Raw genomic sequence first — 15,939 nt, 5'->3', positions numbered from 1 at the left:
ATAAAAATTATGCTTTCCTATTCTGACCAATTACTGTAAGTTTCTTTTTTAAAAAGTTATATTTATTAGACTATTTAAAATTTTGAAAAAACTATCTTCAATAAATCATCTACAACAGATGTTCCCAAACAATCTCAGTTTACGTACCCTTAAAATGTCTCAGTACATTTTTTTCATGGTGCCTCAAGGCCTAAAACAAAACAAATCTAGCTGTCCCACTTATGAAGCAGTTAGGTCCAAACAACTTAAATTTAATCATTTGTGTAAGGCCAACAGATGTCACTATAACTCCCCTGAAAGTTGTACATATCCTGTGGTGTCCCAGTTTGGACACCCCCGTTATCTAAGAACTCAAAACTTTTAAAAGACTCCCATCAAGATCATATCTTTAGCTTATGCCAGTCTCTAGCAATCAAACATACAAAATTCATAAGAAAAGTGAAAAACAAAAGCATCAATCATCAGAATGATCAACATTTCAAAACATTTTGAGGATCACACATCAACGATGTTTAATACCTCAGAATTTCAACAAGAGACAGTTTAATATTGACAACTCTACCTAAATTATGCATGGAAGAAACCTGACCACAGTGAAAAAGGAGAGCTAAAAAGGAGAGCTATTCTAATTTAATGTGATCTGTAAAAGCATCTGCAGCATTTCTAAATTCCCAACTTCTAGCATTGTCTGATGAATTCACTAAGAAAGTTTAATTTAAAAAATCTATTTTTATAAAGTGATAGATGTAATTTACTAAAGTAGCAGAATTTTCAAAAGCTTACCTTGTATTCTCTTGATAAGTTTCTGTGTTATCAGACGTAGATGTTTCACTCCTATTACTTAAGAAACATAGAGGGGGAATAGTTAATACTTCAAGTAATAAAGCACATTACAGATTCATTAACTTGAATTGCTAATGAGAATGACTAGTCTGAATTTGTTTTAAAGCCTGAACTTCAAATAGTTCTGAACTATGAAACAATTATGGCATCATTTACTTTTTAAATAAGTTTGAGTAAGACGACTGTTTATTAAGTCCTTATGTCCTTTAAAATTAATTTATGCAATTGCAAATAAATAATATAGAATTTTTCAGGATTATCTTAAATCCACAGCATGATAATATTTCCCCAGGTCCTTAAGACTTTCACAGTAAGAGGCTCTTCTACCTAATCTACTAAGTTACTGAATGCTGGGGCTGAGGCAAGAATTTGTGAACTTTTTGACTTGTAACTAGGATATGGTTTAAAGCTATGGCCTCCAACGTGGAGTAGGTGTAAGAAAATATTTTTGAAAATATTTAAGAAAATCATTATGTTCATATTTTCCAAAAAGGAACTAGGCTTTCCAACATTTAATATACAGAACCATTTGACATCCTCACTTGGACCCTGTGCCAGAGCCAAATGTCATATGCAGCATTAGAGAAATCCAGAGGAAAGAGTGGGTATATTCTAAATGGGAACTGTCACTTAGGCATTACAGAACTTCATCAGTGTGGTCAATTTTATAGAAACAAGGCCTTTCAATAGCAGAAACATTAAAACAGAAATGAAACAAGAAGTGGGCAAGAAAACTGTACCCTACAGAGATTTTCTCTTATATCTCAACACCAGAGTTAAAAGAGTTGTTAAACTTAGAAAACTGGTTATTCATATTTTTACAAAAACAAAAACAAAAAACAAGCAGTACTACTATACCATCTCAATAACAGATGTAATTTTCTTTTTGATTTTTTAAAATTTGTTTTTCATAATAAAGCTATATACAAGAAAGTTGTATATATACTGTAGACACCCTTCCAATGACAGCTCCTTCTATGAAGATAAACCATGTTAGCTCTCCACACAGATCTTATGCTGAGCGAGCAAGCAAGCTTCCCAGTTTCTACACCCAAAGAGACTATTAAACCACTATTTTCTGCACCTTTCCAGCAGATCTCATCTGTCTCTTCAGGTAAAGGTGGTATTTTAACAATGTGGAGACTAAACACCTTTTTAAAATAACTCAGTCAGAGACTGCATTTATTAAAGAGATGTTACGATTTTGTCACCAAAAACAGTATGTATCACTTATTTTAAAAAATCTCATATCCATGTTTTTAAACTTTGTAACAGATTTTTCTAATTGCTTTAAAAATCTTCCAAATAAGGGCACCGAGCTGGCTCAGTCAGTACAGCATGCATCTTGATCTCAGGGTTATGAGTTCAAGCCCCACAGTGGGCACTGAGTTTACTTTTTTAAAAATTTAAAAATTAAAAAGTAAACAAAATCTTCCAAATAAAGGGGCTCCTGCATGGCTCAGTCAGGTGTGCATCTGACTTCAGCTCAGATCATGATTTCATGGTTCATGAGTTCAAACTCCACATGGGGCTCGCTGCTGTCAGCCTGTCAGCACAGAGCCCACTTCGGATCCTCTGTTTCCCTCCTCTCTCTGCCCCTCCCCAACTTGGGCTCTCTCTCACATAAAATTAAAAAATAAAATAAGAACATTAAAAATATCTTCCAAATCAACACAATCACTGGGTTTTGAAGGTGCCCTTTAAAAACATTTTAACAGGGGCGCCTGGGTGGCTCAGTCAGTTAAGTGTCCAACTCTTGGTTTCAGCTCAGGTCACGATCTCACAGTTTTGTGAGTTCAAGCCCTGTCTCGGGTTCTGTGCTGGCAGCACAGAGCCTGCTTGGGATCCTCTTTCTCTCCTCTCTCTTCCCCTCCCCTACTCGTGTTGTCTCTATTTCTTTCGAAATAAATAAACAAACTTAAAAAAATAAAAACATTGTTACAACTTCTGATTGCTTTGTAATAACAACTATAACATCATTAAGGAAGATGAAAATTTCAACAAAAGCTCTTTTGACATTTAGTGAGTGAAACTGAAAATTTTAGTAATCTCAACCTATGACATACTCCTTCCATTCAGATCTGTATCTTTTTTGTATGGTAGGTATATTTTTCAGCTATGACAGTCATCAAAATCAAGTATCAACGTAAAGTGAACATAGTTCCAAATCTCTGATTATGTCACAGTGTTTAAGATTAAAAAAAATTTTAGGAAGTACAGTCAACAACACTGGTTTTAGTGAAAGTATTAATAAAACTTTAAGAATAAAATATTTTATACCATTAAATAAAGCAAAACTTATTTTAAAGTAACGATTTCGTCTTTATCTCACTTAAATTTTGCATGCTTTATGACATAAAGTATCAGTGCTGTAAAAATACATGCATAGTTTTTAAATAAACACACACAGTAGGAATGCATGCCTGATTTTTTTCACTGATGAGATATGAAATCACAAAAGTGATTTAAAACATTTTAATATCAAATTTAACGCTCTTTTAAAATGCTTTCTCTCTCTTCCATTGCCCATATAGTTCTGTTTTCCATTACAACTCTCATTATCATCATTCCAGCCCTTTCTAGTCATTTGTATCATGTCTATTACTGGTAGCCTACTCATTTACTCCAGAAATACATCAATGGGTTCAATAACAGAAAATCTATCACTGACAGCATATTAACAATTAAAATTAAAAAAGATAATTTCATTTGATGCAGAAAAATATCATCCAATAAAATTCAATCTCCATAATGTAAACAAAAACAAAAAAAAAACCCTCTGATCATTCACAAAGCTTTTAAAAGTACAAACGCCTAGGGGAACCTGGGTGGCTCAATCAGTTAAGCATCCAACTCTTGATTTCGGCTCAGTTCATGATTTCATGGTTCATGGGTTGGAACCCCACGCAGGCCTCGGCCCTGGCAGCCTGGAGCCTACTTGGGATTCCTCTCTCTCTCCCTCTTTCCCCTCATACTCTCTCTGTCCTTTCCCCTGCTTGCACTCTCTCTCTCTCAAAATAAATAAACATTAAAAAATAAATACAAATGCCTAGACTCTAGATATCACAATATCTGGGAATGGAGCCAGATGTATATATATATATATATATTTTTTTTAATTCCATTAAAGATTCTGATTTGAATAGAACCATTTAAGGAGGAAATCTTAAGTTGAGAGTGATAGCATCATGACACAGATAAAGAATAACTATGTTAGGTTAAAAAAAAAACATTGTAAACATAATAGAAAATTCTAGATGCATTCCCACTTAAAATGAAGAACAAGAAAAAGGTGCCGCCTATTTAATATCAGATAGAGATCTTAGTTAATGCAATAAATTATGACATGAAGCACTAAGAGACAAAACTGTATAAAAAACAAAATAATTTTCTATTTAATAAATCTAAAAACATCTACCATTATTTGGAACTCTTAGAACTAATAAATCAACAGTTGCAAAATACAACCTTAATGTACAAATCTGTACTAATCCTAATCACTAGGAATAACCACTTAGATTATGAAACAGGAAAAAAATCCATTTGTATATTAATAAAAACTATACACTTTTCGGAAAAGATACAATAAAACATTTACACATGCTCTAAACGGATTTCTTTTAGCATATTTTTTAAATGTTTGTTTATTTTTGAGAGAGCGCATACACAATGCAGGGAGGTGCAGAAAGAGAGACACAATGTGCAGCAGGCTCCAGGCTTAGAGCTGTGGGCTCAAAGCCCAACCCAGGGCTCGAACCCAAGAACTGTGAGATCATGACCTGAGCCAAAGTCGGACGCGCAACCAACTGAGCCACTCAGGCGCCCCTCTTCCAGCATATTTTTTTAAAAATGGGAGAGGTGGGAAAAATCAGTACCATATGATGTCAATTCTCTCCAAATTAATGTATTTTCAATAAATTCAACCTCTATATCGCCTCTGATCAAAATCTCTACAGAGATTTTCAGGAGACTCAAAAGTCTGATCCTAAAATTCATATGGAATAGCAAAGGATCAGTAACAGCAGAGTGTTTTGTAAGTAAAACAAGGTGGGAAATTTTCCTTATCTGACATTAAGACTCACTGTTAAAGTCATAGAGATTACGATAGCCTGATACTAGACAATAAACAAATAGACCAATAGAACAGAATACAGAGATGTGTAGGACTGAAATGGCATTGTAAATCAGTGAGAAAAAATGGACCCAATGAATGGTACTGGGACAAATGACTAATCACGTGAGGAAAAATTTTCCTGTCACATTATGCATCCAAAATAAATGTGAAAAGCAAAACTTTAAAATGTTAAAGAAAAAAATATCTTATAACCTGAGTTAGGAAAAGATTTCTCAAGCATGACACAAAAAGCAAAAATCATGAAGAAAATAATTATATTTCTATATATACATAAATATAATATATATTTTAGTATGTCAAAAGACACCATAACAAGACTAGCCAAAAACTGAACAAACACATTTGCAATCAGGAAACAAAAGCAAAAACAGACAAGCAGGACTGTCTCAAATTAAAAAGCTTCTGCACAGCAAAGGAAACAAGAAGTGAAAACATGACCTACAGAATGGAAGAAAATATTTGTAAACCATGTACCTGATAAACAGTGAATTTACAAAATATATAAGAAACTCCTACAACTCAACAGCAGACACTACCAACCCAATTACAAAATGGGCTAAAAACTTGAATAAATAATTCTCCAAAGATAATCTACAAATGGCCAACAGGTATAATGCTCAAGGTCACTAATCATCAGGGAAATGCAAACCAAAACCACAATGAGCTATCACTTCATACCTGTTATGATAGCTATTATCAAAAGAACAAAAGACAAGTGTTAGTGAGAGTGTGGAGAAACTGGAACCCTTGTATATTGTAGGTGGGAATGCAAAAATGGTGCAGCCACTATAGAAAACAGTACGGAGGTTCCCCCACAAAAAAAAAACAAGCAAAACTACCATATGATTCAGCAATCTCACCTGTGGGTCTTTATCCAAAACAACTGAAATCAGGATAGTAAAGAAATATTAGCATTCCCATGTTCACTGTAGTGCTATTCATAATAGCCAAAAGGCAGAAACAATCTTGTGAATGCATAAAGAAACAAAGATGTGAATGGATAAAGAAAATGTGGTATATACATACAATGGATTATTCACCCTTAAAAGGAAATCCTGCAAGTGAATGAATCCTGCAGATGACAACATGAATGAACCTCATGTTATGCTAAGTTAAATAAGGCCAGTCACAGTACAATTTCAGTTGCATGATTTCAGTTACATGAAGTTAAGTAGACTAGCCAAACTCATAAAAGCAAAGAATAGAATGGTGGTTGCCAGAGGCTACAAGAGGATGAAATAGGGAGTTACTAATCAACATGTATAAAACATAAGTTACGCAAGGCAGGTTCTAGAGATTTGGGGTACAACATTGTGCCTACAGATAACAATACTATTTTATACACTTAAAAATCAGTTAAGAGGATAGCTAGCTAGCTCATATTAAGTTTGTTTTCCAAATTTTAAAAAAAGGTAAGGGGGTGCCTGACTGGTTCAGTAAGAAGAGCGTGCGATTACTGATCTCAGGGTTGTGAGTTTGAGCCCCATGTTGGGAGTAGAGATTACTTAAATAAAACTTTTTTAAAAAAGGAAAAAAAAAGAATTAAAATTATGTATAACTATGCCATTTATTGCTAAATTAAACTGTGATAGTCCTTAAAGCAAAGTTTTCAAAATACTACAGTATCCCATTTCTAGTCTTTTAAAAATATAAAGAAAAACCTCAAGTTCTATGTTTATGTGTTTTACAAAATGGCAAAAAAATATTTAGTTCTGAGTAAAAAAAATATATATATATAAATATTTGTAATGCATGTAATAAAGGATTATCATCCATATTATATAAAGAAGGCTTATGAATAATGAAAACCTATTTTATATACTTGTACCAGATTCCTTTAATAAAGATTTAGCCACTAAAAATGTTCAACATCTTGGAGAAAAGATGACAATGTAAGATTGCCTTCAACTTTAATTCAGTCTTTGTGAAGAGCTATATTTGGACTAAACTGTATGAATCCACTGATACCTACTTATTAATGTTTACAAGGAGTCAAAATTAGTAGGAAAAGCCTACAAACAGACCAAACAATTTCCAAGGAAGATAAAATGTGTCTGGTATCTTAATGATTACATTCATCTTCCTTCCCACTCCTCCTCATCCTCACTTCTAGAGGCTAAAGAAAACAGAAAGCATGCAGTCTTATACATTAAAACGAGAATTTTATTGTTGTGAGCTACAAATGGACTTAACTAGCACTGCTATATATTTATTATGATGAACTACCCCATACTAATGCAATAATTTTGTTAAACATCCTCCAATATTTATTACTCCATAGTACATAGTTCTACCCTGAATGATTTTACTGAAACTCGTGGGCTAGTTTATTTTGGATTACTCAACTGGAAGTTATACTACTACATACACAGAAAAGGGGACTGTGTCTGTTTTGCTCATCCCTGTACATTCTATAACATGTAGAGTGTGCCCAGTAGTTCAGAAAGTATAATAAATCTATGTTGAACTAATAAAATTATCTATGGATTTATTTTGAAATTTTGTTACTACTGAGATAGGTACATGCAAACACCACTTTAAGAATTTCCAGTCAAGGGGCACCTGGGTGGCTCAGTCAGTTAAGCATCCGACTTCAGCTCAGGTCATGATCTCACAGTCTATGAGTTCGAGCCCCACATAGGGCTCTGTGCTGTCACTTCAGAGCCTGGAGCTTGCATCGGATTCTATGTCTCCCTCTCTCTCTGCCCCTCCCCCACTCGTACTCTGTCTTTCGAAAAATGAATAAATGCAAAAACAAAAATATTAAAATTAAAAAAAAAATTTCCACAGTCATGGAGTCAGAGTTTAAATCATCCATTTGTACTTATGAAGGAATACTGTGAACTGTACCCTGAGAAAACATATGTGCTCTACTCTTAGGGAGTCCCTTGACTTTGCCATGGAGAGATCTTTATTAATAAAGTAATGAATTTTCAGGGTGCCTGGTGGCCCAGTCGGTTAAATGTCTCTTTTTTTTTTTTAATGTTTACTTATTTATTTTGAGAGAGAGAGAGCGAGCATGCACACACACACACACGTGGGGGAAGGGCAGAGAGAGAGAGGGAGAGAGAGAATTCCAAGCAGGCTCCAAGCTATCAGCACAGAGCCAGACGTAGAGCTCAAACTCACAAACCATGAGATCATGGCCTGAGCCAAAATCAAGAGTAGGATGCTTAACCAAGTGAGTCACCCAGGCACCCCACGCATCCGACTCTTGATTTTGGCTCAGGTCATGATGTCATGGTTTGTGAGATGGAGCCCTGCATTGAGCTCTGTGCTGAGCTCAGAGCTTGCTTGGGATTGTCTCTCTCTTTCTGTGTCCCTCCCTGCTCTCTCCCACAGGTGCATTTTCTCTCTCTCAAATAAACTTTAAAAAAAAAAAAAGCAATGAATTTTCATAAAATGCCACCAAATCCTCAGCTATTAATTACATGGCTCTGCTCTTTATCAGCAATATAAAATGTATCCTCTCTCCAGTTACTTGACAGAGAGTAAGACCTTAAATTCTCCAAACTGAGATGTTTATTAAAAACTTAGCAGCTAGCAAATAATCTTCACGGAGAACTGCATGAATATATAGATCCTGTCCATTCGACCACCACCCCTAGATTAAGCCAGAATATCAGAAATTCAGAGAAAAGCCCCTGTAAGGAAAGTTTTAATACACTGCAATAAGGCATTATCATATGCTACAATGAAGGTCTTTAAATTAGAGTCCTATGTAACGTGTTTTGTATTTACCACAGGAAAGATGATATTTAACTGCATAGTTTCTTCTTTTGAGGATGCTATGGGTAAAATCATTTCAGTATCACTTTTTTAGTATCAAAAATAGCTGTGTTTCTTATTAGAAACTACTTTGTTTACAATATCATTGATAATGTCAATAACTTAATGGATGTTTTCTTCTTTGTCCTAGCTACTTGGAAGCTGAGAAATATAGTGTATAGGATATTACAATATATTTGGCTACTAACTGAAATCCTTATATACTGGGTATCTTTTGCCCCTCCAGATCTTCTCTCCATTGTGAACCATGCTTTGTGTACTGAGAGACCAACCTGCATCAACAGGCTCCCCTCTCTGCTTCCCAGTTGGGTTCAGCCCAGCAGGCAACTGGGAAGGTAAAGCAGGAGAGCTAGGACACTTATTTCCCAGACTCCTTCCCAGCAAAACTGCCTCAGCTGGCTGCATCCTCATTAACTGTCCTCTCCACATAGCTTTATAGCTTTCTGTCTCCGAGTTCTGGTATTTACTTCCTCCCCTCCCCTGACCCAGAGTACATCACTCACCACTCCTTGTGATTTAGCTGCTCACCCAACACCCTACTCTTTGAAAACAGTCCCTTTACTAAATTCTCCTCAAACTACCTAATTTGAACATACTGTTTCTTTCCTCCCAAGACCTTTACTATATCCTGGCATCATATCTTCTATTCCCTGCCATTAAACAAACAAAAAAACCCCCAAAACAAAAAAAAACCTTCTTTTCCTTCCATCACCACTTTCCTTACTAACAATCCATACGCAAACCCAATTTTTCCATTGCAATTAGAATTTGCACAGGATATAAAAATGAATAATACCAAGAAGCCCATTCTAGATTTTAAAAAGACAGACTAAACAAATAAATAAAGTGTTAGAGGGTCTAGTTGGAGAACAAAGAAAGGAAGAAATTCTAGAGGTCAGAAAGATTCTACAGATCTAACACTTGGTCTAAATCTTCAAAGAGAAGAAAAAGTCCATTGACTGGCAAAGTGTGAGTTGGAGTGGTGGGAAAAGGGACTACTACTGGTAAAACTATGTAGATGAGGGAATAATGAGGGTGATATTTAAAAACTAACATTTACCGAACAAGGTACTACTATTCAATATGCTTTGCCTTTATTGACCTATTTATTGGCTTCCAACCCAACGAGGTACTAATAGTATCATTACCATCCACTTTTTTAAAACAGATGAGAAAACTGAAGTATAGTTTCCTGCCAAAATCATACAATTACTAAGTGACAGAGCCTGGGACCCAGGCAGTCTCTCCAAGGGTTCATTTTTTTTTAAATCACTAACTTATACTGCTTCTCAAGGATGACAAGGATATGGTACGAATAATTCAACATGGCTAAGGCATATGATGCATTGATGGGTAACCAAGAAAGAGAAAGGCCAAAAGGGGCAAGGCAAGTGCCAGATCAAAACGGGCTTTAGAATAAAGAATTCTGGGGCGCCTGGGTGGCGCAGTCGGTTAAGCGTCCGACTTCAGCCAGGTCACGATCTCGCGGTCCGGGAGTTCGAGCCCCGTGTCAGGCTCTGGGCTGATGGCTCAGAGCCTGGAGCCTGTTTCCGATTCTGTGTCTCCCTCTCTCTCTGCCCCTCCCCCGTTCATGCTCTGTCTCTCTCTGTCCCAAAAATAAATAAACGTTGAAAAAAAAATTAAAAAAAAAAAAAAAAAGAATAAAGAATTCTGTCTTATAAACCAGTTGTTGGATTTTAGATCATGGAACTTCTTAAGAATCTCAACATCCTTTCTCCAGAACAATGCACATACACAAAACATTTGGTAGTTTAGGTAGTTCACAGAGTCCTTGGTGGCCCTTGGAACCCAGGATGAGAAACAATGCTATCAGGTCATGCATGGCTAAGTTACTGACAAGGTACAAGGAGGCAGGTTTAAGGACAGGGAGAAAGAGATCAGAATTGCACTTCTGAAATAACAATTTGGCAATGTAAAACACATTCGAGTAGGACCACCCACAAAAAGACTGTTGCAATAGTTCAAATGAGAGATGATGAGGGCTTGAGCTAGGGAAGTGACACTACTTTTAGAAGAAAGGCACAGAAGAGGAACACTATCAGGAATCAAACTGGATCTGAGAAGTAAGACAGAAGGCGGCAAGACTCCTGAGAAGAAACTTTGGTTCTTTAACAAGCAGTGACTGCAAAAATCATACATACTAGGAACTTTGCTAAGCACTGGAGAGACAATGTTAAACAAGACAAACCACCTCACACTTAAGAATAATCTATTAGGTTAATAACAAATTGTTGAGTAATTTCAATATAGCAGAGGTACAATAACAAAGAAAGCACAGGGATGAAGGAACCTGGGATTTTTTTAAAAAATTGTAAAATAGGAGTGACCCATCTCATCTAATGACACTAAGTCAAGTAAAATGAGAATCTAAAAAGAATCTTGCAAGGGCGCCTGGCTGGCTCAGTCAGTGGAGCTTTGAGCATGTGACTCTTGATCTCAGGGTCAAGAGTTCAAGGCCCACATTGGGCACGGAGCCTACTTAAAAAACAGGTGGGGGGGGGGTGCCGTCTGGGTGGCTTAGTCATTTAAGCATCTGACTCCCAATTTGGGCTCAGGTCATGATCTCACAGTTAATGGGATTGAGTCCCATGTCAGGCTCTGTCTGCACTGACAGTGGGGAGGTGTGGAGTCTGCTTGGTATTCTCTCTCACCCTCTCTTTCTCTGCCCCTCCTCCGCTTGCTCTCTCTCAAAATAAATAAGTAAACTTAAAAAAAAAATTTAAAAAATTGTCGACTAGGCAATCAGAAAATTACTAAACACTAGAACAGTTTCAAATAAGGAGTAGAGAAGGCTACATACAGTATGAGTGCTTAAGAGTAGTTAATCACTGAAAATTAGCAACACATGAAATGAAATGCTACTCAAATAAAATCTTGAGAGAGACTGCTTAACACATTGTCTCCTGGGAGCCTTTCTAGACTACTGCCAATACTGCCTTTCCTTACACAAGGATATATGCATAGGTGGTAACATTATAAAGAAAAGCAAGGGAATAAATAACCTAAAAAAGAAGAGAGTGGTTACGTCGGGGAATATGCAGTTCAAAAGGACATGGGGTCCCAAGAAGATTCTAAGACCCTGAAGAATGTTCTATTTTTTTTTTTTTAATTTTTTTTTTTTCAACGTTTATTTATTTTTGGGACAGAGAGAGACAGAGCATGAACGGGGGAAGGACAGAGAGAGAGGGAGACACAGAATCGGAAACAGGCTCCAGGCTCTGAGCCATCAGCCCAGAGCCCGACGCGGGGCTCGAACTCCCGGACCGCAAGATCGTGACCTGGTTGAAGTCGGACGCTTAACCGACTGCGCCACCCAGGCGCCCCGAATGTTCTATTTTTTAATTTGTGTTAGGAGTAACTGGATTTTTGTCTTAATGCTATTAAAATCACACATGTACATTTCAGCCATTATTCTGTGTAAAATACATTTCATAAAAATGTTTAATATACACACATCAGAGACAATAAAACATAAATAAAAACAAAATCTACTTTAAAAAAAGAGGGGAACTAAAATAGGGCTAAGAATTTAATAGTACCAAGTTTCACTTTTATATGACATTTTACTATGAAAATTAAAATTTCAAACAACTCTATTGCTCAATAGCAAATAAAAAAGATTTTAGTTGAAAGGGATTTTTAGTTTTCAAGTAATTTCAATTGCAAAAGAAAACAGCCTTCAACCCTCATGTTTGTTTTTTATTCAAAGAAATGTAGATTTTTTTTTTCTAAGAATTATTTTTGAATAACATAAGCTTAAGTATACCATGAAGTCACTCTCCCCGATGCAATCTTAGACATGAAGTCACTCTCCCCGATGCAATCTTAGAGAAGTTAAACAAGCTTGAAGGCAAATATATTTCTGTTACTTGAGAATTTAAACACACACACCCCCCAAAACAAAAAACACCTTATCACACAGTTACCCCAAACAATCCCATTTTAACTATAAAAATTCTCTTTTTAAGAATAAATATTGCTTACCTGTTCCCTACTGAATCTTGAGAGATCTGAAAGTTTGGAATGATAGAGGAAACACCATATTCATCTTGATACTTCTTACAAGATTTGTAATGATGTCTCATGCGATAGAATTTAATCTGTAAATTATTGATCAAAATGTAATGTGACTTTTAATTTTAAATGAAGTCATAAATTTGAGATATTATCAATAGCCAAAAACCAAAATATAACATTACCAACTTAGTATTCCATTTAAACAAGATTTTTTTAGTAAATGATTTAATTCTTAAGTAGAAGCTGAAAATAAGTAATAAGTTTGTTAGATGCAGATGTGAACTTACTGCAAAAAATGTTAGCAAATAAATTTATATTTGAAACTCTACTACTAATAATAGACAAAAAAAATACATTAAAAGCAGTAATACACTGCCTGAAAGTATTGGGCATATCTTTATTCTTCACTGCAACTTGGCAGAGTTAGAAAGTGCTTTAAAAAAAAATTAGGTTCCCAGGTTAACACTTGGAACATTTTTCAGTTTCTCACTGAGGAGTAGAGCCAGAATCTCTCAAGTGTATTTTCCAGCTTCGCTTCATTGCCCTGTCAGTTAACACCTCCCTCAAAGAGATGGAAAAGCAGATCTGACTTGTGTGAATGCATGAAATAGCAACTGGTTTTGCTCACTGACTTTATTAGCTGTTTGAAAAAGTGGCTGCAATAAATCCATAGACACATGGATATACTCAAAGCCTAACCACCCCTATTTCACTCCCTCTCCAAGTGATAGAATAAAATCCAGACTGGGGAATTAATGCCAGTTATTTGCCAACACCTGATGTTCTCACCTGTTCCTTAAAAATTAATTAGTCTTTGCAAAATATTTTGTAATTTCTTACACACATAAATACACAAGTAAAGTGGGCAACCAGAGACTTCTTCTATTTGGCCCATTTCTATGTACAAAATTGCAATAACGATGCTACCATCACAATTTGTACCAGAATGGGGTTTAAATGAGTTAAATGCCAGTTTGTTCATTTAGTTTACTTAGTAGGTAATCAATAAGCAATTACTTTGAGAAAGATGCCATGCTAAAAATTATGACAAATTCACAGATTGTTTCTCTCAGTCTCTGTTCTCAATACATTTATAATCTAGTAAAATCTATAATCAGGTGGTTTTTTCACCTTTCTACCTAATTTAAGTAACTTCTTTCTCTTCAAACCAGCACCTACCAAGAAAACTCAAACAGGAATTTCATTTTCAAAGTAGAGTAGAACCTTCATTTTCAAAGAGCTATGTCACAGTTACTCTACCTGTTTTGCACAGCATCTGCAGCTACCAGAAAACTTCCTCATGATATTTTCAAGGTCTAAGGCCCGTTCAGGACATGCTCTCTCTCTTCTAGTCACATTTCCACGACAGAGGGGACAATGTATTCCGCTTTCTCTCATTGCAGTCAGGAAACATTTTCTACAGAAACTAAACCAAACATTTGTGACATGTTAACTACAGAAAAAAGACTCTTTCCATTTCTATGATTAAACACAAGCAAGTGGTTATGGATATATATTCATGCTAAATGAGTTAGGTTATTCATATGTACATAAACGGCAGAATTTTAAAAACTGTACATGTATTTCTCAGAGTATAAGGCTAACAACTGAACTAGATGGAAATATAAAAGAAACTACACTCAATAATGCTTTAAACTTTTTAACATAATATATGAAAAGTAAGTATTAACATTATATTAATTATTAAAGGAAGCATGGTACAAAGGAATGACTGGCTTATCCTGTGTCATTTACTAGCAGTGTGATCTCAAGCAACATGTTTGGCCACAATGGATTTCCATTTCCTCCCCTAATAAAATGAAAGAATAGACTACATCAACTTTTATCTCAAGTTGATGTATTTCAAGATATTCCATAAGACATGAATATGAATAGGTCTACCAGAAAACAGTGCACAAATTTGGGAAATTCTAGGATAAACAAAGTTAAAGTTTCTCTGCTTGGGAAAACGTATTACCCAAACTTGTATTGTCAGGAAATAGGAAAACTTCCCACAGTAGTGAGCAATGAAACACGGTTTGAGAATTATTTAAGGACCCATCCTGCTCTAACCATCTCTCAACATTCTAATTAGAACCAAACTCACTAAAATTTTTATTTCTTCTCTCCTAACCTAGCCAAATACCCAACTTTATCATTTTGCTTTTAAAAAAACTAGATAAATCATAGCCATCATATATGGGGTCCAAAGTCAATATACATTTAATCCAATCCCCTATAAGTACAAATATTCAATCTTCCTCATCTAACTAAAGTTGAGAGCGACTAGTGTAACAGATCATAGGAAATAAGTTTCCTAACTATGCAGCATTGAACAAGTCACTTTTCTCCCCCACAATCTGTTCCCTCACCCACAAAATGAAAAGTATCTACAGTTGATACAGTTATTCAGAGGATTAAAACAGATAATACAATAAAATGCTTATCACAGTATTTTTGACAGTTATGAAAGTACTCCATAAATAGTAGCTAATATCACTAACATAGCATTTGATATGATTACCAATTAAGACCATAAATTATTAAAAATACTCATTATAACCTGGAGTCAAAAAATGCAAAGTAAACACGACCAAGATACCATCTTTCAGCCGTCAAACTAAAAACTAGTTTTAGAAATAATAACCAGTGTTAGAAGATAAAAGGAAATGAGTGCTCTACATTTCTGGGTAACAATTTGTCAATACTTATCAAAATCATTTTTAAAGAAAGGGCATCCCAAAAGCCTGAGTGCTGTTTCAAGCTTTAGTAGTTTCAGAAAGTATAAAAACTACAAAGTTACAAAACCATCATTTGTAAGTTCAATTGTTTAAAAACTAAAATTTAATGGTCTATATATTTTGTAAATTTTTAATAAACTTTTAACTTAAATTCTTTGTTTCAGTGTTTGCACTCTTCAATCAAAGGGACCATAAAAGAGAAAAAAAAGAAGGGAGGATGAATCAGAAGCAAACCAAAAAAGCAAGACTAAAAAAACAAAAAACAAAAAAACAAGACTAACTGAAGCCACAGTCTAGACCATGATAAGGTCTGCACTAAGGCAGGAATAGGAGAAATGGGATTTCTATTTTAGAGACACAGTTATCAGGGAGCTTCCTATGTTAACAAAAAAA

At 35.3% G+C, this 15,939-nt stretch overlaps 1 protein-coding gene across 4 annotated transcripts in view; it reads right to left on the bottom strand.

Annotated features, from left to right (window-relative positions):
• RNF138 (ring finger protein 138) overlaps positions 1–15,939 on the bottom strand; it is a 30,812-nt gene that overhangs the window by 4,035 nt on the left and 10,838 nt on the right. For 3 of the 4 annotated variants that reach the window (XM_047828524.1, XM_047828525.1, XM_047828526.1), the window contains 3 exons: positions 14,066–14,231; positions 12,773–12,888; positions 784–840 (listed from right to left, as the gene is read on the bottom strand). In XM_047828524.1, coding sequence (XP_047684480.1) covers positions 784–840; positions 12,773–12,888; positions 14,066–14,231 — 339 coding nt within the window. The remainder of the gene's footprint in view (positions 1–783; positions 841–12,772; positions 12,889–14,065; positions 14,232–15,939) is intronic. The other variant, XM_047828523.1, reaches the window with a different exon arrangement.

The sequence above is a fragment of the Prionailurus viverrinus genome, chromosome D3 (assembly GCF_022837055.1).
Source record: "Prionailurus viverrinus isolate Anna chromosome D3, UM_Priviv_1.0, whole genome shotgun sequence".
In the NCBI taxonomy this organism is placed as follows: Eukaryota; Metazoa; Chordata; class Mammalia; order Carnivora; family Felidae; genus Prionailurus; species Prionailurus viverrinus.
This window is presented reverse-complemented; position numbering and strand designations above follow the sequence as displayed.